The sequence below is a fragment of the Astatotilapia calliptera genome, chromosome 20 (genome assembly GCF_900246225.1).
Source record: "Astatotilapia calliptera chromosome 20, fAstCal1.2, whole genome shotgun sequence".
Taxonomy (NCBI): Eukaryota; Metazoa; Chordata; class Actinopteri; order Cichliformes; family Cichlidae; genus Astatotilapia; species Astatotilapia calliptera.
The window spans coordinates 24125851-24151924 of NC_039321.1; the positions used below are offsets into that span (position 1 = coordinate 24125851).

Below are 26074 nucleotides of genomic sequence, written 5' to 3' on the forward strand. Positions count from 1 at the left end.
TCAGTGTTTACAGAATCTGAAGATGCTCCTCCCTCTTGGGATAACACACATAAATCATCAACTGCTCGGTGACATGCAACTCAGCAGCAGGTAAAAAAAATACATGCAAAAAAAAACCATAGAAAATTTAACATGTAAATATTCAGCATCAGTTTTATTGCAGTTTAAAAGATGCATATTCATGTTATACATTCCTCAGAAATGATTTCTATAGAAGTCAAAGTAAAACTACAAAAGCTACTATTACATTAGACACACACACATACACACAAATCTGAAGCCTTGTTTTGAAATGCCTGTGCTACTTTACTGTTTTCTATTCATGTTAGTGGATCTGTGGATGTAAACTGAACCTGTGCTCAATTCCCAACACAGCTGCTGCAAGTTTCCCAGAGTGCAGAACAAAGCCTGAAGTCAGTAAAAGCTCTAAAGCAGACTTAGCAACCAAATGCCAAAAATACCCGAAAGCACATAAGGGTCCTTCTTGTGTTTGGGCAGCAAACAACAGTCCTGACAAGAAGGCGAAAGCAAATTCCAGAGTGCTGTTAACTCACAATTTAGGTCCATTGCTGTGTACCATTTACACTCTAGTCCTATTGAATACCATTTTTATGAATATAATCACTACTATCCACCTATCACTGCAAGCTAGTAACAAATCAAATCACTTTAGATCCTTTATAGTCAATGTATATAATAAATTGTTCCACTAAATTGATCGCTGATACAACACTGTTAACCTTTGCTGTATTTTTCACAGTAAAATACCACAAAATGCCCAGTAACTTACCTGAAAACATTTCTACAGTTAATTACTGTAATTTGCTTTGCATTATGGGTATATTAAGGTTATTTACATTTACTTACTGTATTTTTTAAAATTGCGGTAGTAGTTATACCTACCGTTAACACATTAGCAGTAGTGCTACTGTATTATGTGATTTGAATGGTTCATCATACTGTTTGTGTATTTTTACTCTTTCAGTGGTTGGTTGCAATAGTGCATTACATTTTAACTCTTTCACTGCCAACCATTTCCAGATTTTCCTCCAACCTATGCCATTTGTCAGTATGATACCAGTGAAAGTATTATGGTTTTGACTTTTTAGGGGACTTGCCTGTGTGTAAGGTTCAAGAATTCTGATCATCTAATCTGCTGCATGCAGTTGTATGCACATGCACAGCTGCTGCAAATGTGTGCTTGCCACTGCGTTGCCAAAGGCGAACTTCAGTCAGTGGAGAATATTGTAATAATTTGGCGGAGGCTTCTCAGTCGAGCAGTAACTGAATTGCTCATTTACTGAACGTGCAACATGTACAGAACTCTTCTGGGAACTAGTCAACCCAACTTAGTGAAACACACACTGAATGCATGCTGGCCCCGCCCACCCACCTACCTCTACCAACCACCACTCCATATCCTGACTGACATGACCTGTGATCCAGTGATTGACAGGAGAGGAAAGACAGTCCAACTTTGTTAACTCTTCATTACGATATGCTCGAGAGGACAAAAGATTTTGCACCTCGTTATTGTTGGACCTCTGTGTGGAAACTGCAAACGGGACGTCATAAGGTAATGCAAAGGACTCTCCTACCTAACATACTCGTTTATTAATTCTTAAGAGCATATATATTTTTTGTGTGTGGGGGGAGGGGGCTTAAAATCGGTGTTAGCTTGGTCGAAATAGCACATTAGCTGAATTATTCTGGAAAAAATAGGTTGTGTGTGTTTTTTTCTTTTCTTATTTAAATATATATTTAGATATATATTTTCCACGGGGAGGGGCGAAGAACACAGGCGCAACGACAGTCTTTGTCTTTTTCCCGCCGAGTGTGGTGCATTGTCCTCCTGCGCTTCTGTTCTATGACTATTGAGAAGCTGGCCATGCTAACAGTGGGACATTTAGCTTCAGCTAAAGCAGCAGGTAAAAATACACATTTAATGAGAATAAAGAAAGACAACTTTTTTTGGAAATTTAGAGACTGCTAAAACAATCTTATCCAGTTTTGAGCTTGCTCATGTAGGTTAGCCTGCTTTATTTAATTTTGTGTGAGCTGCAGTACACAACATTAAAAAGTTAATATAACATTAGGTTGGTGGCGTGAGGAACTCCAACCTAAGTTTAATATTTATTATTTTTTTAAGTGGGAAGGGGAGCATGTTTTTTTTCCTTTAATACAACGTCTTCCAGGGTCTTTTTCATAGGAAAACCGTGTAACGTCTGTGTTAGGTTGGTCAAAAGAGCAATTAGTTGAATTATTCTTGAAAAGATGGGTTGTGTGTTTTTTTTCTTTTATTTACTTATGTAAATATATTTTTCAAGGGTTAAATAAATGCAACATTAAATTAACAATTGTCTCTCTGTCTTTTCCCGCCCATTGTGGTGCATTGCTGTCCTCCTGCCCTTGCTGGCTGCGCTGACAGTGTGATGTAGCCTCAGTGTTTGTGTTTTAAAGGCTTTTTCCACCAAGATGTCTGTTGAGAGAGAGATGACCTTACCCATCACACCAAGGGTAATAGCGCTTGGTAAGTAAATAGTTTCAATCCTCTTGTAATATTTTTGTAAAAAATCTATGTAATTATTGTGGTATTTGTACCCACAACAACTTACTTAACAGGGGTTTGTCTGTTTTATATTGTATAAAAATAGAATCCACACAGAAACAGAAGTTAATAGTATCCACTTGAATGTAACTTAGCACAGATTAGCTATAAACTGCAGTGTATGTAGTAGTTATTTATAACACTCTATAAGAACACTGCAGTAGTTTACATTACCTTTTAAAACATACACATTCTCCTATGAAGACATTTTAAATGTCTGCATTAGTACAATGTTATACATAATGAATGTTTACATGCTACTTAGAAATGCAGAGTTAGAACTGAAGAAGTCTCTTGGAGCTGAGCTGAGAAGCTGAGTTGCTTTCTTTCCAACCTCCTTAGAGTCATTTTTTAACGAGTTGTGACTTTTATCATTTATTTTTAATGCATTCACCTCACCTGGCATTTCTGTCCATATCAATATCTGTTACTATGTTACATTTTTCAGCTCAGCTGGTAATTTTAATGCTTCCAGTTAATGTAGAAATGCCATGCTGTATTGTTGCACTCTGATCAATTTAAACTGATGTTTGTTTGTTTTTTACCAAATTATTATATTATTATATGCATTATATGTATGTCTAAAAAACAAAACAAAGTGTAACACTCTGCATTACAGCTTGTTTGTCTGAGTTTTTTCTAATGGTCAGTAAATCCCGGCATGGGGAAGGGCCTGGCGAATAGCTCCACCCGCTGGCGGAGCTCTGTGATGCGTGACACTGTATCTTGGTCCTCCAGCAGAAATGACTTGAAGCTAGCCAGGTTTCCTGTTTGGAGACAGAAAGGCAAAAAAATTGCATTTATTCTTTTTGCTTGTTTCCTGAACCCTACTCACAGCTAATAAATGATCCACAGTCCTTAGCTGCAAGAGAAATAATGAATGCTGAACACATATTCGAGCACTAGTAATCTATGTAAGCAAACAACATGTCAGCATGGTGAATCTGCTGTACACAAAACCCCAAACACCACCACTCCCACTGGATGAATCACAGGTTTAGACGAAACTCCCTCACCGGTCTTCTTCTTCACGTCCAGTGCAATCTGAATCCCTTCATCAATCAACTCCACAACTTTTTCAAAATCTGCCTCCTTAAACTGCCGAGAGGTCAGAGCTGGAGCTCCTGTAAGAAAGTGACAGATAAAACAATCGTTAGATTAAATGGTTTGATTGTTGTCAATAGTTCATAAAGAGAGGGTTGGTTTGAGGTACATGGTGACATACTGAATGATGGTCTGGTGATAAGAACTACAGATACAGTGACATGTAGCAGGAAACACAGACACATCACAGAGTCAGACACTCCGAGAGAGAAGAAAGGGTCTGCTGCCATACGGGCAGAATGACAGAGTGGCTGACAGAGTCTGTCCAAAGTAGCTCCACTCCTGTAACTCTTTCCTAGATTACTAAATTTTGCAACACATTCTGCACAAGCTGCACTTCTATTAAAGCGAGTACCAAGTCGAAGTCCTCCTGGAGTGAGGGCGCTCTTATCTCCAGGACAGGTGTTCTTGTTGGCCGTGATTGACACCAGCTCTAGGACCCTCTCAGCTCGAGCACCATCCATACCACGAGGTCGAAGATCAACCAAAACCAGGTGGTTGTCTGTTCCACCTGAGAAACGGAAGAGGAGGATAGATCTATAAGATCTGTATTTGAGGAAATGTTTCTGATGGTGAAATTCTCATCAAGTCTTTCCTGGAGACAATGAGGAGACGTGCAGCTGCTACAGTAAAATATTACTCACTGTTTTTTTTCCATTCAACTGTCAAGTGAAGCTTAAGTGAACTTTTCCAAAGTTTTAAAAACAGAATGCAAATGAGGCTGAAGCAAATGCAAAGTGATCCAAAAGCAATTGCATCAGGCACTGGAGAGGTAGAAATGCACTGCTCATATAAATGCTGAGTCTAATTTCATAGTCAGAGAAAGAAAACAAAAGCATTTGTCGTTTATTTTAATTTGTATGAAATAATTTGTTTTTAATGCAAAAATATACAATTTCAACATCATAGACTCACTCAGCACCTGACACCAAAGTGTAGCCTTTCTTAAACAAAGCATTGGCCATGGCTTTGGTGTTCAGCAGCACTTGATGGATGTATCTCTTGAACATGGGAGTGGAAGCCTGCAGAAGCAGAAATCATGTCGTGTGAGAGAATAAGATTGTATTCAGATACTCCAAATCCAGACCTACTCGACCTACGCTGATGTTCTGTCTGAGGATTTCCCCTTTAATTGAATTTGTGGGCTATTATTGAACATTAAAGATTAAAATACACATCTTGACCTGTTTGAGGGCGACAGCCACCCCAGCAATGGCATGGTTGTGAGGTCCTCCCTGAAGTGATGGAAACACAGCAAAGTTCACTCTGTCCTGGAGGTCATAAAGGACTTCCCTGCCTTTCTTATCCACGGACCTCACACCTTTCCGGTAGAAGATCAGGCCAGCCCTGCAGAGCAGAGAAAGGACACCAAATGTGCTTAGCTGGACATGTGCAGAATCACATGTATAAAGCTCTTACCTGAATAGGCAACTATCAACACACTTATTAAAATTAATTCATATTAGGGCTCAGATCCTAACCTTGCTCCACGCAAGGACTTATGGGTGGTGGAAGTCACAAGGTCAGCGTGCTCAAAAGGAGAGGGAACAGCTCCTGCAGCCACCAGGCCACTAATATGAGCCATATCTGCCAGCAGGTAGGCACTCAGCTCCGCACACAACTAAAAGACACACAGCTCAACATGAACCCCACAAACCTGAAATCCTGTTACTTTCTCAGCTTTTCTTTAAATGTCCAAGTATCTCATCACGCTTCAGTAACTCAGTAATCTGATTTGTGGTAGAGTTAACAGCTGTTGGAAGTTTCTGAGACACCTTCTCGTAAACATTATTAAATGAAGCACCTTCTTCATGCGAGAGTAGTCGATGAGACGAGCGTAGGCGCTGGTTCCTGCTATGATAAGTCTGGGTCTAAAAAGGCGAGCAGTCTTCTCCAGCTGGTCATAATCTATGAGACCTGTTTGGGGCTGAGGGGGATTCAGGAACAGGGGGTAGAGAGAACAGCTTACACTTTCTTATGTCTTTAAATGGATCACAGGTTTGAAACCTTAATTCTGTTTGAATACTACTTACATCCACTTTGTAAGGCATCGATTCAAAGTAAATAGAGGTGGCTGAGACTCTTTTGTTGTCTGACATGTAGCCGTGGGTAAGGCTGAAATGTGAAGGACAAAATATATAATTATAACAGAGCGCACGTGGGCAGAAGATGAGCAGGTGCAGGGTGGACAAAAAGCTCTGTATAAAATGTTATTATGGGAATGGAAATATCCTCTGCTTGAGCATGTCTAGCATGAATGAACTTTGACATATTGACTCACTGTCCCCCATCAGGCAGATCCAGGCCCATGATGCGGTCATGAGGCTGCAGCACAGAGGTGTAGGCTGCAAAGTTAGCAGGGGATCCAGAGTATGGCTGAACATTAACGCCCCACAGATTGGGATCCAGACCAAAGACCGAGAGCGCTCGCTTCTGACACAGCAGCTCGATCTGGTCGACAATCTCTGCACCTCCGTAGTATCTGACAAAAACAAAAAAAGAAACATAGAATCATCTCATGTTATTGTAACGCACACACTTCATATTGTAATTTATCATATTGTACGATAACTGTATAATTTTGCAACAAATCATGTGTACTGAATCATGCAGTACCCTTATGTATCCTATCACATCTTCAAACTTTGTATTCTGTCATATCATGGGGTGTCGTAATGTATTGTTCCATTTATTTGGCTATATGTTATTGTTTCTTACTGAAACTGTACTATGATGGATAACACTGATCACTGTTGTGTATCACATCAGATTTTATTACATCGTATAGTATCATAGTATTGCTTTCTTTTGCATTCAATCATATCATATTCAACAGACTGTATTGCATCGTATGCTGTCATATCACTCTATATCATGTCACTGTCCTTTAATATACTTTGTGCACTTTTAGTTTGTGTTGAGCTGGATTATATTGCTATATGCTATGTGAACAGCCCTGAATTATGCTGGGAAAAGAAATGCAAACCTTTTTGTTTTAAAGTCCATTTGCCTTTAAATGAAATTTTATAAGCTTCATGTGCTGGCTTCTGAAAATAGTTTTAATGACTAAATCAATATATGTTTAAAGTAGGCGATGCTTATTACCTTTGTCCTGGGTATCCCTCAGAGTATTTGTTGTTCAGACAGGAGCCCTGTGCCTCCAAAGCTGCACGACTGCAGAAGTTCTGGAGGGACAAACAAAAAAGCATCAAAACCTGCAGTAAATTTTTATCTTACTTATATTTTCAGAAGTCTGTCACCAAATATAACCTGTTTTTTTTTTAACCAGATATAGCTTTTATTTATCTTCAGAAGGACGACTGTTTTGCAAATACTTATTGCAACAAAAATGGAGCAGATGCTTTTAACAGCCTATTGTATAAGCTACAAATGAGCCATGTTTGATTATTTAAAGAAATCAGAGTGCATTAGAGGTACTATAGTGATGCTGAGGGCTGAATATAGAAGAATCTAACTAGTACTGAATCCTTGCAAAGTTCAGCACGGTGTCAAATGTCAGAAAAGAGATGGAGCTGCGGAAAAAGGAAATGAATGTAAATGAATTTTTTTCCCTGTCTCAGTCTTTTTTTCTCCCACTCACATTTCAGCTTATCTTCTCTCACTGTCTTTCGCTTTCTCTTTCTCTGTCCTCCTCAGCCGCCCCCTCTGGGTTGTTATTTTACTAAACCTGTCACTGTTCAGGGATCCCTCAATCATTCCAGTGGGGTTTAAAACTAGTCCCCCAAGTGACATAAATCTCTTTCCATGACATTTTGAAACACTATCTTGACACACACAAACACACACAAACACACACATACACGATCGCTCCTCCTTCTCTGTCTCAGCTTTAAATGTGGGGATCAGTGAAAGAAATCAGTGGGGGGAACCTAATGGGATCATTTGACTATGTTCCTGAAGATGAAAAAAAAGCAGGGTCTCTCCTCTGGGAGTTGGCTCAGAGCGGCAAATGACTGATAGCACATGTAAAAGAAGATTAAACCTTTCAGATGTCATCGTGAGTGATAGTTCTGTGGATGCATAATTGGTGGAGAATAAAAGAATAAAAGCTCCCGTCTTTTCCCACAGCTTCCACTTAGTCAAAATAACTGACTTAAAAGGAGTTGGTGGGGTGCATCGGAAATCTCGGTGAATGCTGAAGAAAACAGTAAAATTCTGGAAACTACAACTCTGATGACTTGAGATTTCACTGCTGACAAATGTGCTCCTCTGTGAAGAACAAAACATCTTTCAGCCCAAACTCAGTGGAGTATTTTACTGTAAGTCTGTGGAGTCTGCAGCTCTTTCATGAATTTTGCGTCGCAAAACCGATTTTTATGAGGTCTTAACGTTAAATGTAAGCCTATAGACTCATTACCCCGGTATTTATTTTTGACTGACATCATCTATTGAACAATCAAGTAGGAGGAAAATTAAAATTCTTATTTTTTAAATATTGTTCACTATATAAAAAAAGCTGTAAAAATACAGGAAATTCGCATATGACTGTAGTGTTCTTTGAGCTCTGTAAATGCCGGTGCCTTTGATGCCGGTGCCGGTGCTAAACTAGATTATCACCACTAATTTTTTGTCTCTGTTGAACATAAATACACACAGGACTTTTAATATTTTAGTTCATATCAATAAGTTATATTTTGATTGCTGGCTGTGCATGAGTGATGTGGTTATTGAGCCACCATGACCAAAACTCTAGCAGTGAGTGATTTTCTGGGTGTTTTGAGATTTTTTAACGCACCAGGATTTTTATAAATGTGTTTCTAGGAGTAGAATAGCAACAAGTTACATAATAATTTTATGCTAGTCAAACAGCTGACAGTATTTCACTGTAAAGCTTGTATTTTACAGTGAACAGCACATTTCCATAAGACTTGCACTTGAAACTGTCATTCTAGATTACAGCAGGTACTCTGTGAAATCACAGTTTAATGCTGGCAATTCTAGTTGCTTTTATTTTATTTTAATTTAACAATGAACAGCACAGTTTACCTGTCACACCTCTTTTTCCAGAACTAATTTTGCACAGAGATTATGTGTGACGCAATACACAGAGCAAACATTTAAACAGCCACTTTTGATTCCCCTCAGCAGCAGGCTGCTGAGGGGAATCATACATATAACGTGTTGTTTTTCCAATCAAGATTTACTGAAGATTTAGCTTTCATGTTTTTCCTCTTTTATTTAATCTCCTTATGGTACTTTGATCACATTTTCTTCTCTTTCATCTAAATGGGGTCTGACCTCTGATGCGATGAGCTCCAGTCCCCGACACTGCCTGTCCTTCTCCTGCTGCAGGAGTCTCCACATCTCTGGGTCATCCTGAGCCAGGCTCTCCTGTCCTGTCCACCCATCGCTGCTGCTGCTGTTGCTGAGGTGTCTTCTGCAAGATTTTGCAGTCATCTGCCTCTGTTGGCCCAAACATGCTGAAGCACTGAGAAAAAGGGGCTGCAGCGTGGGGGGTAGTGGATGAACACACAGGAATGATTTCAGTCACTGAATAAATGTACACTCTTTGAATAATGATTTTAAAGCTGTTCACTAGTAAGCAGCCTGGGGCGACTGTGTTACATTTCTTGCGACCTGCTGTTCTAAACTGCTCAGAGAAGTTAATAAAAACCTCTTGAAGGCACAAATACCAAGTCACGGGGTGCGATGCAACTCTCCATTGTGCTTTAAATGCTCTGCAGAGTGTAAAAAGAAAAGTTTCTGGTGGGGGGTTCTTTTTCATCCTTTGGTGTCTTTTGAAACCCTGATGAAGAGTAAGCCTGTGCACAAATACTTTCATCCCTCAAAATGATAATACTTTGCACTTGGGGTTTGTAAACAAGGGAGTTAGAATAATGTGGCTTTTGATGTTCTAAACAACCCATTAAATGAAAGGCAGTAAAAAAAAAAACACAAAACCCCCCCAAATGTGTTATTCAATGGAGCAGTTATGGAAAACCTTGGACTTGAAAAATGTACTGCGTGTGGGCTGGTCAGACATGGAGGGGCTTGTTTGTTGAAACCAGCTTGTGCCTGCATGATAGTTATGCAACTATGTGTTACTTTGGCCTAATAGACAGATTACTGTTGAAGCATAAATATATGTTAAAGTAAGTCTCCTTTCATCTTTTGTATTCGCTGTGTTGAGTATAGTAAGTCTTGCATAAAGTGCAGACTGTGCAGTCAACTTTCTTTCAGCAAAATAAATAAATAAACTGGGACAGCAGTGTGTGTTTCTCTTTTGGACCGAAAAATACAAAGAAAAAATCTTCAAACCAGACATTTTTATCAGGGTTGACGTTTAGTGACAAGCTGGCCTACTTACAGTTATAAGTGACTTATTTACAACTACTCTTACATGCAGAAAAAGGGTCTCCTGAAGCAGATATAAGTGCACGTAATTTAAAAAAACAAAACGTACTCACCTGTAATCTTTGCCTTAACGTCAGAGAGAGCATGTCTGCAACAGCTGAGGGAAAAACAGAAAACTTCCCAGGTGCAAAGGGTGAAAGTAAAATCAGTACTGGATGCAGCCAGATACCGGACGTGTACTTTGTGTCACTGATAATAATGACTACAGTAAATAATCCCTTTCATCTCGCTCTGTGAGTTCTTTGAATAGGAAACTTCCATAAAACAAACAGGCATAGAAACATTTTCATAGTAAAAACATTAGCTGAAGTCAGTCTGTGCTTTAAAAGAAAACCTACATGTGATTCTGTCCTTAAACATAGATACATATACAATATTATCATTATTTTTTAAGTAAAAAAAAATAAGAATACAAGTCAAATTTTGGATGGAAACCTTAATTAATGCATAATCGTGAGGCAAAAGTTTTAAACACAAATTCAAAATCAGCGTTAATGTTTTAATGAGTGTGCTTTCAGACAACACAAAGCTTACACAAAACTTAAATCCTTAAAAAAGACAATACAAGTTTTGACTCAATCTGCATTCACTGACAGGCTGACGATGTATCTTTATGTTGAAGGTGTTTGGAAAACTGAACATATGATTCTGAAGGATGTTTGAAGGACGAGTGAGAAGTCAGTGTATCATATCTCAGAATTTGTCACCCAAAGTGTTGCTGGTTCTGCTCAGGGCAAACTTTCTGCACCAGTCTGTAATCTGTGCCAGTGAAGGCGATGAAGATGCATATAACCTTAAATGGTTTGGCACAGATCCAGGCTGCCTGGGACTGGGTGTTTTCTGAGTAGCATGTCTGGCCTGGGTCGTACATGCAGGGCTTGGTCTTCTTGGACCGGTTGGTTCTCTGGTACTCGATCCGGCAGTTGAGTTCAGTCACCATCATCATGTCCTGCTGCTGCTTCTGCTGTTCGGGAGGAGTGGAGCTGGTGGACTGAGGAGGGCTTGGCAACTGGGACATCAGATCTGGGAGCAGTACTGAGTTTTTAGTGTGAACACTCTGAGATGCAGGATCAAGAACCTCCCATCCCACAGCTTTGGAAGGTGGAACGATGCTGACAGATATGTTCCCCAGACGGGATGAATTGTGGCGGAAGTAGACGCTGAATGTTCCATTGATGTGATCCACAATCTTCCCTGTCACCAAGAGGCTAAATTTCACTGTTTTCACATTAAAGTAAAAATCCCCCCAGCCCAGGATCTTTTTGGCCTTTGGGGAAGTTTTAGCTGGAGGTTTGGATTTGGGAGGAGGACGATACAGATACTGATCCAGGGCTTGTGAGAAGTTCTGAGGCCAACCGTATGGGCCAAGCGAGCCATAAGCAGGTGTTTTATGTTTGGTGGAGATGATCTGTAAATCTTTGGAGATATGTTTAACTTTCAGTGCTGCTCCACCAGCACCTTCTCTTCCTCCTTCCGCCTCACCCCACTCTTGGCTTTGGAATTCCAGTTTCTTGGATATCTCTTGGACCTGTGGAAAAAAAGTATAAAATAGTGAATTTTGAAAATGTTCTTCATCCATTGTTGCAAGATATAGCTTATTTGTCAGCTTACATACAGCTGTGCTCAGAAGTTAACAGTCACTATGGGCATAAATGTCATGGGGCTTTGGGGTTTTAGTGAACTGTTCTTTTTCCAGGGATTGTACAACATACATATTTAATGACTTAAAAAAATAAAACAAGAATTAGCTTCACAAGTCTGAAATGTTTTGGATTTTATCTAAGCTCAAAAGCATGCATAAACCCCACTAACATTTGGTTAAATGTCTTAGTAAGTTTCACCTAGACCAAACACTATTGGTAGCCACCAACATGTATCTGGCATCATTCTTGCAGGATATTTGAACACTCTACTTGGCTTCTTTGAAGCATAGTCCACAAATTCCCAATAGGATTGAGATTTGTACTTTGGGAATGCCATTCCAGAAGCTTATTGTTAGCCTGCTTTATCATGTTTTTGAGATGTTTGAAATCATTGTCCAACTCGGACATGCAGTTGTGTCCAAGCTGTTGATTTGAGGTGAAGTTGAAGTATTCGGAGAGACCCCTTCTTCATTATTCCATCTACCGTGTGCAATATACCAGTACCAATGGGAGCAGAACAGACCCAGGGCATTATGTGACCACCACCATGCTTGACAACAGGTACAGTGGTCTTAGAACCTCGCCCTTACTCCAACAACCTCTTGTCATTGTAACCACACAGGTCAATCTTTGAATTATCGACCATTAAAATTTTCTCCAGAAGCCATTTGACTTGTCTGTGTGAGTATCTGCAATCTTAGTCAAGCCTAAAAGTGGAAATGTAAAATTTCCATGGTGGTTACCTGGTTATTCCTGAACATCCTAACCAATTTCATCTCATCTGAGGGGACAGCTTGGGTGTTCTTTCACACTTTGACAAAGTGGTAACACATCCTAATAATTTTTCTTACATTAAACCGATTATCCTCAAATTTGTAGCTGTTTAGAAATGGCCCATTATGTTTCTGGAATGGCCGTGCCAAAGCCACAACCTCAGTCTCGTTTAAAATGTGTAGACCCTGCTTAAAAGCTCCATGCCATTAAACAACCTTGTTTAAATGAAGATTGGTCAAATATCCAGCCAGAATTATGCTAGAAGCTTGTTGTCCAAAATAAATTAAAACTTGTGTACATACTTATTTATTTTTCTTAAACCATTACAGATGTTTGCTGTACGATCATTCCACCCTGGAAAAAGAACAGTTTAAAGAAATCATTACAAGCCCCACATTACCATGACATTTATGCCCATGATGAGTCTAAACATCTCACCACAACTGTGTATCCACAGGGGTAATATATATATATATATGTATGTGTGTGTTTATATATATATATATATATATATATATATATATATATATATGCATTTTACTTTGCATTAAACACTGAGATGCCAGTTTTTGAGATCTCCGGTGCAGTTTCAAAACAATGGAGACAAATGGAATTTGGCCACAGTGTTGTGCTTTTGCACACCATTTTTCCATAAACACTACAGAATATAACATTTTGTAGATTGTTTTAACTGAAGAAACAGTCCCTGTTAGGAAAAAAATCCCCCAAATTTGTGTTGTAATTGGCCGATTTGCCAAGTAGTGAAAAGACACGTTGCCTTGTTTTTTATTTATCTTTTTATTTATTTTGAATTCAGTAAGCACCACATGTAAAATTTCATCCAGCTCTTTGATACTGGCGTAGATACTGATATATCAAAGAGAGGCAGAAAAAGAAAGAGAGACCCAAATCCTAAAATCGAACCTCTTTGATTAGCCGCAAACTACTTTTGTGTTTTGTTATACTAATAAAACAACTCTTAAAAGCACCAAATGAAACTCATATCCACCAATGCTCACAGACAACTACAAGAACTTTATAATATCGACTGTAACCCAAAACAACTCTGGGGTTGTCAACATTGTCACCATTAACTACAGTAAAAAAAACGACAGTAAAAAAGTCACACGATTTTGTTGTTGGACTGCAGAAAGTGACAAGAAAGATGAAGAGCAAAACTGCCCTTGACCACCTGGATGACCACAAAGGAAGGACAGCTTGACTGTAGCTGCACTATAAGGCAGCACATAATCGATTTAAATAATTATTCTTGAGTGTTGCGGGCCCTCGCACTGAGAACGTCTTGAAATTGACTGTGATCAATAGGTTATCTCCTTCAGGCAAGGACTACAGTAATGAGGAACATGCACACACCCACACCACAAACAAACACAGTCCCGTTCTTGTTGCCATTAACACGTTTTAATTTGCCCGTCCGTTCGTCCTCTCTCACTCCCCCTTTAAAACTTTCAATCGTCGTTTCTGCACGACCTTGGTAATGGACCGTCTATAGGCTGATTAATCAATATGCTTGAGATAGAGAGAAATGTGGCTGCTGAAGAATCAATAAAATAATAAATGTATGAAAATATGAAAAATATGCATCTGTTTCAGGCACATTTCCATATTGAGCTCCTTCTGTGCCAAATATGTCTCAGTGGTCTCAAAAAGACTAAAAAATCTTTAACCTTTTTCCTCCTCCTCCTCTTCATTACCTTAAATATCCCAGCTTCTAATCTTGGATTGATTTGGACAGCTTCTTGAAATGAATAAGGGATTAAGCTTTCACCTGAATGCATCTTGTTAGGTAAGAGCTTACGACTTCATGTTTTGTTCGTTGTATTCATCACTTCCACCCACATTGTCCTCCTTCCTTCTACTGTCCTATTTTGTCCCTTTTTCGGGAAATAGATTGTATAAAGGTATCTACGCTCCCTGGCCTTTCCCCTGAAGTCAAATCTGATGAAACAGTATGGGTGAACAGCCTGCAGATTATATGAAAAAAATACACCACATCAAAATGATACATTAAGCTGCCTCTTACAGTGTTGACTCCACTGTACCGGAGAAACACTCCAAATATATTTTACAGGAACTAAAAACCAATCTGTTGCCACTAATTGCTTTAATGTTAAATATTTTGGCTTCTGTGATAGCGCCACATTTCATGCACAGCTCACGCAGAACTGAAGACATCATTAACACAGAGAAATACGGTAATTAACTCCACTTGAATGTCCCTCTTGGGTTTAAAAAAGAAATAGCACTCCAAAAATATAAGAGTGTGACCATGAAAACTAAATACGTCTTCATACTGATGAAGCAGCTTATCATAAGCCAGGCAACCACCTGCTGTTGTGTCTATTAAAATACACAAATCCCAATAAATCAAGTGATGTTTATGTAACACATTTGCTCTGCATGGCTGACACGTGAAGCTACGTCTCAGTATGCAAACTGTATATACAAAAAGTATATAACACCAATTTTGCACAATGAGTTTAGGATAAAAACTAATTGGACACTTCTCTTTTTATATAAACACTTACTTTAGCTTAGGTGTAATGGTGGATGCTCTGTGGGTGATGGGACAAGATTTTTTTACGCCTCTAGGGACATGAGTTGTTCACATTCACTGTTTAGGACTTGATTTCTGTTTTTGCCATAATGTGTCAGAGGCAGATGGAGGTTTAGGGCTAATCTCACCTAGATTTCTGAATAAACAGCTCCCAGGATATCATTATTTTACTCAAACAAGCAGGATTCTCATCCCCCCCCCCAACCACCTCATCCCTGTGTGCCAATCTCTGCCTTCCTCCCCTAACCAAGTGCGCTCCAGCTGCGCCTATTGTTACAAACCCAAAGCTCCAGCTACGTGCTGTTCTCACCTGCCCTAATTGGAGCCCACAGTGTGACAGCAATGTCACTGGCTCAGTGTCAAGATGCCAGCACAGTGACTGCAACTGAGCAACAGCAGTGGAGGGGATACAAGCACAACACGTGTGTAAAAGTACCTGCAGAAGCAAAAAAAAAAGTAAAAACTGAAAAGCAACTGAAAAGCCTGGGAGGAGTGTTTGCTTTTTTTAAGGACAGAGAGATAGAATTCTTGCCACTGGCTAAAAAGTTCCTTAATGTGTCAGTTTTTTGGATTGTTTTTTTTTAACGGCTTAACCAAGAAGAAAAAAAGAAAAGAAAAATAAGTTTGAATGTTTTTAAGCCCCAGGGTGATGAAACTTCTTCAGACTGACAAAGCCCGTGCACTCATTTAGTTCAAGCAATAAAGCACAAAATGAGGTTGCTTTGAGGGTTTGCACTTGACATCTTAAATACCAGAGATGCAGATGATGCAGTCTGCTGCTCGTGCAGCATGAGAAAGTTGAATTAAAGAAAGGGGCGCAGATTAAATTACAACTACGCTTGAAAGAGAATTAGACACCATGGGACTGGAACAAATTTAAAATGTGAAAGCGGTATATATATTCATCCTTCCTGAACTTTATCTAACAAAAGATTCCACTTTAATCAAGTCCTAGTACAATTTCACACAATGAAAACGTCTTCGGTCTTAAGTTTGAAAGTAACAAAGCGAATCACATCAGAGCAAGACACCGTTTCTCATTCCTAAAAATGAACAGGTCTCTGATTTTTTTTTTCTCACAATATTCTCAAAACAGCAAATCCCATGAAGTCTTTACCAAGTCATTTAAACTCTTTTCTACTTCTTAAAATCCCATGGCAAGTTACTTGTTACCTTTTAAAACTACAGTGATGTTTGGGATAATTTTGACAGTCCATGTCTTATTCTGCAACAGTGCTGTAATCTCAGAATGAGTGGCAGAAATCAAGCAGCACATAAATTTGATTATAACGTACTGATCGCTAATAATCAATGGTACACATTTACAGGAAATCTGAATGGAAGTAACTCTTCATGCACTTGGTGCAAAGGCTGTCTGCAGTCTACTCACTGATGAAGGAAGAAGCCACAGACAGGTGATGGCAAAGTTCAAACACAAAGCCCTCATTTTGCAGCAGCCTTTCTCCATCCAGAGAGTGGGACTTTGTTACAGGCAATCTGCCTGAATGATTAACGGAGTTAAAGTCGACTTTCACTTCTAAAGAAGAGGAGACAATCCGCAGTGAGAGACTCGAAAATCCCCAAGAAATGGAGTGAACACTCCGCTCTGCTCGCCTCTCCTCTCCCTCCCACTGACTCCTGTTCTCTCTCTCTCTCTTACTCTGTTTTTCCTTCTCTCTCTAGCCCCCAAGACACACACACACATACGTACAACTGACTTGACGTGATCAAAAATTTATAATAAAGTATAGCATCCATAAGAGGAGAACAAATTTATTGTACTGTAAATGTACACACACACACACACACACACTCACACAGCCTCATTTTCACCACCTGGACAGCCCTTATTATGACTCATCAACCCAGGCGCTCTCGGGCAGGCACAGTTTGACAGCCCTCCCTGTCCCCGCACAGCCACAGGGAGGCTGACAGAAATGACGAGGGCGCTCTCCGGGGATTGTGAAAAATTACTGACAACTGATGAGATTCAGTGCCGCAGTGAAACTTTAAGCCACAGAATCACTGCGAGCAGTAACCAGCTACCTAAACTGAATAAAGAACCAAAATTAGATTTTGTATAAATGCACAAACCCACCGCGCTCCATCTGTTCGAGCACCTCCACACTAGTTCTTCCACTTGACAGATAACGATGAGTGTGAAAGAGCACCTGCATTTTAAACTGGTTTAACTTTGAAAGCATATGTTCGCTTGCTGCTTTGAGTGTGAGTTAAATCAACTTAGGTTTAATAGTTAGTTTAAAGTAATTTTGTGATTTGACATAAAAATCTCACTAAAGCAGGTAGGATTAGAGAAAATGTAAGACATGAAGATTGAGCCACTGCTTTCCTTGAGGGCATTTCTACAGCCGGTGTTTGTGTCGTATTCACAGTTAGTGAGTTTTTACATGTGGTCAGTGTTTCTGTGGCAGCAAAAAATGTGGTAATGTGAAGGGGATTAGCATTCTGAAGTATTTTAAATATAGTCCCTAAGCTGACCTTTACATGTATCTTTTTGTTTTGTAGACAAAGATAAGAAGTTACAATTGCTCACAAAACACACACACACACACACACACACACACACACACACACACACACACACACACACACACACACACACACACACACACACACACACACACACACACACATGCAAATAGGCTTTGCATGACATAAAACTCATCATAGGTAAAATGTGTTTTTCAGCAACATGTTCTCCACAAATTAAAGCCACATTTTTCTTTCTTTCTTTTTCCTCAAAATCCATTTACCGGAAATAAACTGCTAACTATCAGCATTTTAATGACTTCAAAATTTACAAGTGAGATATTTACTTACTAGATAAGTGAAAGAAAATGGAAGGATGGATATTTAATGATTTACCGCACCAATGTATTTTATTTTGTAGGAGATAAAGTTTGTGTTAACCACAGGCATCTAACTGAAAATCCAGTGACTTTGGACCAATGTAACCAGAAGTGCCAATTCTTAGTAGTTTTATGACTCCAAGTCTGAAAAATAAAACAATAAATCAGCTTTGGGGGTGTCAAACATAAGGCCCGGGGGCTAAACTTGGCCAGGTGAAGAATCTGGCCCAACTTTAGAAAATGTGAAGGAGAGCATACATTGTTAAACTTTAACTACAATTTCATTCATTTGTACAGCTTTTTCTATTGATAAAGACTGCCCACCCCCACTACCTTCCATTCTACATCAAAGCAATAATTAACAGATAAATTATTAAATGAATGGTCAGAAAGTTTTTCAGCTATACTATTAATAACTATGCTTGGCTATTTATCATCGTAATTATAGCATAGTCTGTTATTTTTAAACTTTAAAGTAAATTAACAATTTTTCTAACTGTAATTTTACACATTGATCATGCAGTTTAGCTCACTTTAGCTCAAAGTGAACTGTATGTGGCCCACTATGCAAAATGACCCTGATCTCCCTTCTTTATAACGGCCAGCAGGGGGCGAATTCACTGGTTGCAAAAGAAGTTTGATTGTATTGAAGTCGACGAGAAAATGTCCCGATTTCACATTTGATTTCGGATCGATCAGAATAAAAACTTTGCCGGAGAGCTCATGGGGACAGTCACTGTTCTCAAGTGTTGTTCAGCGCAGGATGATTTGACATATGATGGTCCCACGTGCATGTAAAATGAGCATGCAATCAGTTTTATATCTCTGTCGATCATCACGTCCAGTTTTAAAAACCCAAGATGGAAGCCAAAGAGTTGAACTCAGGGCTTCAAAACAGTTTGTGACATAGGCTATATTTTTATCTTTTAAAAAAATATATACAGTATATGGCTGCTAGAAAATATGTATGTGTATTACTTTTGAAGTGTTGAGGATTAAAGTAGCTGTTTTGTTTTAATTATAATGTCTATGAGAGATCCCTTCTCTCACTGACCACGTGAGATCGAAGTCATCATTGCTCCTTAGAGACAAGCAAAAGATTTGGGGAAAAATGTTGGAAAAAAACATTTCTGATGCTGTCTGTTACAGGGATGTTTCTGTGTGCACTGATTGCCAAGACTTGGAAGGGTCAACTTTAGATAAACAAACAAATAAATAAATAGGTTATAGGTTCGGGTTAGCGTTAGGATCATGTAGATGATAACATAGATGTCTTAAAAATGTGGATGCCGTCAAAATGAGATATCATACCGCCATCTAGTGGACAATTCAGAGATTGCTCTTATTGCTTGCCCTGTAACAAAATGTTTGTCCATATTTCCCACAATGCCATGCGCGCAAAGCTACTTTAAAATAAGTAGTTCACATTTATCTGTGACCCACAACAGCTTTGTGGTGCATATGTTAGTGATGTTTGTAGTAAAACTTTACCTTTTTTCATCAAATAAAATGTCGGGTTTTTGGGTTGTTTTTTTGCGTAAACCATAAGTGATCATACCAGTGGGAGAAATGGGGTCATTCTCTTAGCCATGCACTCGCCAGCACTCTTGTTTCTCTTCAGATCGTATAAATCTTTCGCCTTTTACTAAAGATTTCCGTGGAGAGGAACAACAAGAGTTTTACTCAATTTTTCGATGCCCCATATTTGTGGGGCTTCTTTTTCAATGTTAAAAGAAGTAAATGTAATATCTGAAACTTGTTGCATTACTCCCAATGTAAACTATCAGTAAGGCCTTTTATCGTGTGCCTCTTTATGCCGACCGTATTTATGTACCAATCCTCCAATATGGACTTTATTGAAACTCGGCAGCAGTTTCACGATGGACTAAAATAAACATGGAAATTCGTGTTACACCATTCAGAGACTGCTGATTCTTTTATTCAAGAGTCACGTCATGTTTTAAAGGAAAACCCAGATAAATTTTCACCGTTGAGGCGTCTAACAAAACGCAGGAGGCGGGGTCTCCGTATTCCCACAATGCCATGCGCGCAAAGCAGTTAGTGTAAGTAGTTCACATGCATCTTGTCTTCCACAACACCTATGTGGTGCTTGTGCTGGTGATATTTGTAGTAAAAGTTTATCTTCGCGTATCAATGATAAATTCAACTTTTTTTTTTTTGCGTAAACCGTAAGTGATCATACCAGTGGGAGAAATGGGGTCATTCTCTTAGCCATGTACTCGCCAGCACTCTTGTTTCTCTTCAGATCGTATAAATCTTTCGCCTTTTACTAAAGATTTCCGTGGAGAGGAACAACAAGAGTTTTACTCAATTTTTTGATGCCCTGCGTTTGTGGGGCTTGTGATCTGTTTAAAAAACAAATAATTAATTGCACTGTAGACAGAGAATTCTTGGCTAGTGCACTGTTGTGATTTCTGAGAATAGGTGCATGCATTATATACTTATGACATTTTAATACATTTAGCAGCTTTTCTGACTTATTGAGACTGCCAAACCTCATTGCCTTTCATACCACATCAAAGTGATTAATTAGCAGATAAACAATCAGGGAAGTTGATATTTTTCAAATATTAAGTAAATTAAGCAAGTACTTATTATATTTTACAACTACAGAACAATCTGTGCAATAAGCATGTAAAAGTTTTGAGTTAAAGTTTTGACATTCATCAGTCACCCAAACGTTTTATGCACTTTTTTGATCTTAAGTGGGCTGTATGTGGCCCACAATCTAAAACGAGTTTGAATCTCTGATATATAACACTGAAGCAAACAGCAGTATCTAGTGCAGTGAAGTATGCTAGATAGGGCTTGGTTGTCACAATTTTCACTCTTTGTGTGAACTAATGATCACTGAAACATCTTTCAATAACCACTCCTTCATTAAATTGAAGTTGAAGGTATATCTAAAAACACCTATACCTTCTATTTTTGCAGTTAATTGTTACAAAAATAATTAACTATTAACAACACACTGACACTTTGTGACAGGCCATGTTGGTGGTCCCTATAATTATCAGTTGGGTTTCAGTAGAGATTGAAGAGAAATTATGCGTAACTTTGTATTTCATTTTTTCAGATAGAGACATCAGAAAGTTTAGAAATGGACTCCACCTAATGTTACTTGAATTAAACTATGACTATAAATCAGTGAATTATTCGATGTATGAGCAGTGAAATTAGGAATTTACAGTGCTTTAAAATGCAGTTACAAATTCTACTGAGAAGCGATTCCACATTCATGTCTCAGTGTTGATGAGATGTATCACTGACATCATTAAAAATAGAGAGAGGTTTCCTGCATCTTTAAGAAGACAAGCAGTGTTTTGTGCAAGATTTTCTAACTTGAGCAATAGCCAGCAAGCCAGTGCAAACAGATCAGTCTAAAAATCCACAACATCAATATCAAACTGACTCTGAACTCTTGTACTTTTTAAGGTTGATCCATGCTCGATCATCCAGGTAAGGAAACTAACTGAGATTTCCATTTTGAGGTTGCGAGTCTTTAGCTAGCAGTCCTATACCTCAGAGTCACACAAGTCAGTTATGTATGCCCCTGAAATGCCAGAGATACAGAGATAAGTAACTTAAAGAAGTCCAGACACTTTTCTTTGCAAGCTCCTTTGACTACGATGACCTGGATGACTGAGAACCTTCACAGACACAAGCTTTGTGAGCTTAGTTTGGGCAGACAACACAACAAAACCATACTTTCTTGAGCTGGCTATTGATGAATGACTCAAAACAAACCATTCAGAGAACAAAGAAACAAAAATATCACTGCTTTTAAATGCCTACCCGCAAAATCATTTGTCATGCTCAGAGGCTTGTTAGTCACGTGTGACAACCAATCCAAAAACTAGTAAGACAACTATCTCAGACTGACCTCTTGTTAAACATTACCACATGGCTTTAACCAGATAGTGAGAGGTGGATTAATATCAAAGCGATTAATATCAGCTTTTTAATAAGTGTCTATATTTTAAAGGACTAAAATTGTGTCTTGTCTTTCGATAGAAAAACAGCATGAAATGTTTTTTTCACCCATCAAAATAACAAAATACTTCCTTCCTCCAAAGTTTTGTCTGTTTTCCACAAATTGACCACTGCAAACATGTGTGAAATCCACAAAAACAAGCAATGTGACAGCCAACCCTGGTCTACACTATCGGTCCAATTGTGCTAGTATTAGTCTGATACTATAACAGTGTTATAAAGTGTCCAGACACTTTTCATATTTAATTTCTGAGGTAGCCTATATTTAGTTTCATTTCCAATAAAATTAAAATTGAACACAATTCAGTGGGCTGGCCATAAAGCATCTGTCCTCTCATGCATGCATGCATTGATCGGACACCGATTCCAGCATTGGTTTTAAAATTCTCAGGATTTGGATTGATTCCCTCCAGCTCTACTTGGTGAGTGTTAGACATTTGCATCCATAAGAAAATGATAAATACAACAGGGACTGGAATATTGGATAAATATGTAATTTTAAGTGAAAAATCCTCATATTTTTTAAATTCCTCATTAGTTATTTGTGGGACCCAGATAAATATAGAAATCTACTTTACACTATTCAGAGACTGTTGATTCACGCTTTTATTCAAGAATCACGTCATGTTTTAATTTTTTTTAAAAAAGCTGCCTACTTATCTGGGGTACAGCTCCACAGACCTCCATTCATTTTTGCAACAGTGAGAGACAGCTCTGTCCTAGTTAACAAGTCTCCCAAGTTTCCCACAATGCCATGCGCACATAGCAGTTTTAGAATAAGTAGTTCACATTTATCTGTCACGCACAACAGCTTTGTGGTGCATATGTCAGTGATGTTTGTAGTAAAACTTTACCTTTTTTCATCAAATAAAATGTCGGGTTTTTGGGTTGTTTTTTTGCGTAAACCATAAGTGATCATACCAGTGGGAGAAATGGGGTCATTCTCTTAGCCATGCACTCGCCAGCACTCTTGTTTCTCTTCATATCGTATAAATCTTTCGCCTTTTACTAAAGATTTCCGTGGAGCGGAACAACAAGAGTTTTACTCAATTTTTTGATGCCCCATATTTGTGGGGCTTCTTTTTCAATGTTAAAAGAAGTAAATGTAATATCTGAAACTTGTTGCATTACTCCCAATGTAAACTGTCAGTAAGGCCTTTTATCGTGTGCCTCTTTATGCCGACCGTATTTATGTACCAATCCTCCAATATGGACTTTATTGAAACTCGGCAGCAGTTTCACGATGGACTAAGATAAACATGGAAATTCGTGTTACACCATTCAGAGACTGCTGATTCTTTTATTCAAGAGTCACGTCATGTTTTAAAGGAAAACCCAGATAAATTTTCACCGTTGAGGCGTCTAACAAAACGCAGGAGGCGGGGGTCTCCGTATTTCCACAATGCCATGCGCGCAAAGCAGTTAGTGTAAGTAGTTCACATGCATCTTGTCTTCCACAACACCTATGTGCTGCTTGTGCTGGTGATATTTGTAGTAAAAGTTTATCTTCGCGTATCAATGATAAATTCAACTTTTTTTTTTTTTGCGTAAAACGTAAGTGATCATACCAGTGGGAGAAATGGGGTCATTCTCTTAGCCATGTACTCGCCAGCACTCTTGTTTCTCTTCAGATCGTATAAATCTTTCGCCTTTTACTAAAGATTTCCGTGGAGAGGAACAACAAGAGTTTTACTCAATTTTTTGATGCCCTGCGTTTGTGGGGCTTGTGATCTGTTTAAAAAACAAATAATTAATTGCACCGTAGACAGAGAATTCTTGGCTAGTGCACTGTTGTGATTTCTGAGAATAGGTGCATGCATTATATACTTATGACATTTTAATACATTTAGCAGCTTTTCTGACTTATTGAGACTGCCAAACCTCATTGCCTTTCATACCACATCAAAGTGATTAATTAGCAGATAAACAATCAGGGAAGTTGATATTTTTCAAATATTAAGTAAATTAAGCAAGTACTTATTATATTTTACAACTACAGAACAATCTGTGCAATGAGCATGTAAAAGTTTTGAGTTAAAGTTTTGACATTCATCAGTCACCCAAACGTTTTATGCACTTTTTTGATCTTAAGTGGGCTGTATGTGGCCCACAATCTAAAACGAGTTTGAATCTCTGATATATAACACTGAAGCAAACAGCAGTATCTAGTGCAGTGAAGTATGCTAGATCGGGCTTGGTTGTCACAATTTTCACTCTTTGTGTGAACTAATGATCACTGAAACATCTTTCAATAACCACTCCTTCATTAAATTGAAGTTGAAGGTATATCTAAAAATACCTATACCTTCTATTTTTGCAGTTAATTGTTACAAAAATAATTAACTATTAACAACACACTGACACTTTGTGACAGGCCATGTTGGTGGTCCCTATAATTATCAGTTGGGTTTCAGTAGAGATTGAAGAGAAATTATGCGTAACTTTGTATTTCATTTTTTCAGATAGAGACATCAGAAAGTTTAGAAATGGACTCCACCTAATGTTACTTGAATTAAACTATGACTATAAATCAGTGAATTATTCGATGTATGAGCAGTGAAATTAGGAATTTACAGTGCTTTAAAATGCAGTTACAAATTCTACTGAGAAGCGATTCCACATTCATGTCTCAGTGTTGATGAGATGTATCACTGACATCATTAAAAATAGAGAGAGGTTTCCTGCATCTTTAAGAAGACAAGCAGTGTTTTGTGCAAGATTTTCTAACTTGAGCAATAGCCAGCAAGCCAGTGCAAACAGATCAGTCTAAAAATCCACGACATCAATATCAAACTGACTCTGAACTCTTGTACTTTTTAAGGTTGATCCATGCTCGATCATCCAGGTAAGGAAACTAACTGAGATTTCCATTTTGAGGTTGCGAGTCTTTAGCTAGCAGTCCTATACCTCAGAGTCACACAAGTCAGTTATGTATGCCCCTGAAATGCCAGAGATACAGAGATAAGTAACTTAAAGAAGTCCAGACACTTTTCTTTGCAAGCTCCTTTGACTACGATGACCTGGATGACTGAGAACCTTCACAGACACAAGCTTTGTGAGCTTAGTTTGGGCAGACAACACAACAAAACCATACTTTCTTGAGCTGGCTATTGATGAATGACTCAAAACAAACCATTCAGAGAACAAAGAAACAAAAATATCACTGCTTTTAAATGCCTACCCGCAAAATCATTTGTCATGCTCAGAGGCTTGTTAGTCACGTGTGACAACCAATCCAAAAACTAGTAAGACAACCATCCCAGACTGACCTCTTGTTAAACATTACCACATGGCTTTAACCAGATAGTGAGAGGTAGATTAATATCAAAGCAATTAATATCAGCTTTTTAATAAGTGTCTATATTTTAAAGGACTAAAATTGTGTCTTGTCTTTCGATAGAAAAACAGCATGAAATTTTTTTTTCACCCATCAAAATAACAAAATACTTCCTTCCTCCAAAGTTTTGTCTGTTTTCCACAAATTGACCACTGCAAACATGTGAAATCCACAACAACAAGCAATGTGACAGCCAACCCTGGTCTACACTATCGGTCCAATCGTGCTAGTATTAGTCTGATACTATAACAGTGTTGTTATAGTATGCCCCTCAAAATGTATTTTAGAATTAGAATTAGAATTAGAATTCAACTTTATTGTCATTGCACATGCACAGGTACAGGGCAACGAAATGCAGTTTGCATCCATCCAGAAGTGCTTTAGTGATATAGATATATTACAATATATATTAGCAATAATATAGATATGTGAGTATATCACAGAAATGGGTCTATTATGGTATGTTATAATGTACACGGTATGAAGTATGTTGTGAATATTCTATAACTATAAGTATGTACAGGCTGTAGTGAGTACAAGCTATGTACAGGATATGAACAGGATATAAATATGAAAAACTATACAGAATATGAAGTAAAGAACTATACAGAATATGAAATAAATAACTTTACAGAATCTGGGATATACAGCTATACAGAAATGGGAACTATGCAAGTTGTAAACAGTTGTAGGATTAAAAATTATCGAATGTACAGAATGATTATTTACACAGAGCTATACAGTAGTGCAGTTAAGATAAGTGAGGGTGTA

The 26074-nt window shown here is 38.4% G+C and overlaps 2 protein-coding genes and 4 non-coding genes across 6 annotated transcripts; 4 read left to right on the top strand and 2 right to left on the bottom strand.

The window, feature by feature from the left end:
• Positions 1-2728: 2728 nt before the first annotated feature.
• On the bottom strand, positions 2729-10429 carry LOC113013289 (serine hydroxymethyltransferase, mitochondrial-like). Its single transcript, XM_026154082.1, has 12 exons — positions 10141-10429; positions 8972-9175; positions 6818-6897; positions 5994-6194; positions 5746-5827; positions 5517-5639; positions 5194-5333; positions 4897-5059; positions 4635-4734; positions 4068-4223; positions 3625-3732; positions 2729-3375 (listed from the first exon to the last, which is right to left on the bottom strand). The coding sequence occupies exons 1-12, from the start codon at positions 10171-10173 to the stop codon at positions 3248-3250; spliced, it is 1518 nt and encodes a 505-aa protein (XP_026009867.1). The 5' UTR covers positions 10174-10429; the 3' UTR covers positions 2729-3247.
• A 143-nt stretch (positions 10430-10572) lies between these two features.
• Positions 10573-16687, bottom strand: LOC113013291 (neurexophilin-2-like). Its single transcript, XM_026154085.1, has 2 exons — positions 16473-16687; positions 10573-11615 (listed from the first exon to the last, which is right to left on the bottom strand). Exons 1-2 carry the CDS (start codon positions 16548-16550, stop codon positions 10791-10793), a joined length of 903 nt encoding a protein of 300 aa, XP_026009870.1. The 5' UTR covers positions 16551-16687; the 3' UTR covers positions 10573-10790.
• A 2866-nt stretch (positions 16688-19553) lies between these two features.
• LOC113014040 (U5 spliceosomal RNA) lies at positions 19554-19667 on the top strand. Its single transcript, XR_003270908.1, has one exon. It is a non-coding gene; the product is annotated as a U5 spliceosomal RNA (small nuclear RNA).
• A 531-nt stretch (positions 19668-20198) lies between these two features.
• Positions 20199-20312, top strand: LOC113014043 (U5 spliceosomal RNA). The gene has a single exon (XR_003270911.1). It is a non-coding gene; the product is annotated as a U5 spliceosomal RNA (small nuclear RNA).
• A 2618-nt stretch (positions 20313-22930) lies between these two features.
• LOC113014041 (U5 spliceosomal RNA) lies at positions 22931-23044 on the top strand. Its single transcript, XR_003270909.1, has one exon. It is a non-coding gene; the product is annotated as a U5 spliceosomal RNA (small nuclear RNA).
• Positions 23045-23577: 533 nt separating this feature from the next.
• LOC113014044 (U5 spliceosomal RNA) lies at positions 23578-23691 on the top strand. Its single transcript, XR_003270912.1, has one exon. It is a non-coding gene; the product is annotated as a U5 spliceosomal RNA (small nuclear RNA).
• Positions 23692-26074: the final 2383 nt, after the last annotated feature.

Bases quoted from the DNA above. Each gene is read 5' to 3' on its own strand.
- LOC113013289 (XM_026154082.1), bottom strand. From the start codon at position 10,173: ATGCTCTCTCTGACGTTAAGGCAAAGATTACAG. The intron at 6,898-8,971 runs GTCAGACCCCAT...TTGTCCCTCCAG, and splicing joins TGGAGCTCATCGCATCAGAG to AACTTCTGCAGTCGTGCAGC. The intron at 3,376-3,624 runs GTGAGGGAGTTT...GTCTCCAAACAG, and splicing joins GGACGTGAAGAAGAAGACCG to GAAACCTGGCTAGCTTCAAG.
- LOC113013291 (XM_026154085.1), bottom strand. From the start codon at position 16,550: ATGGAGAAAGGCTGCTGCAAAATGAGGGCTTTGTGTTTGAACTTTGCC. The intron at 11,616-16,472 runs GTGAGTAGACTG...TTTTTTCCACAG, and splicing joins TGTGGCTTCTTCCTTCATCA to GTCCAAGAGATATCCAAGAA.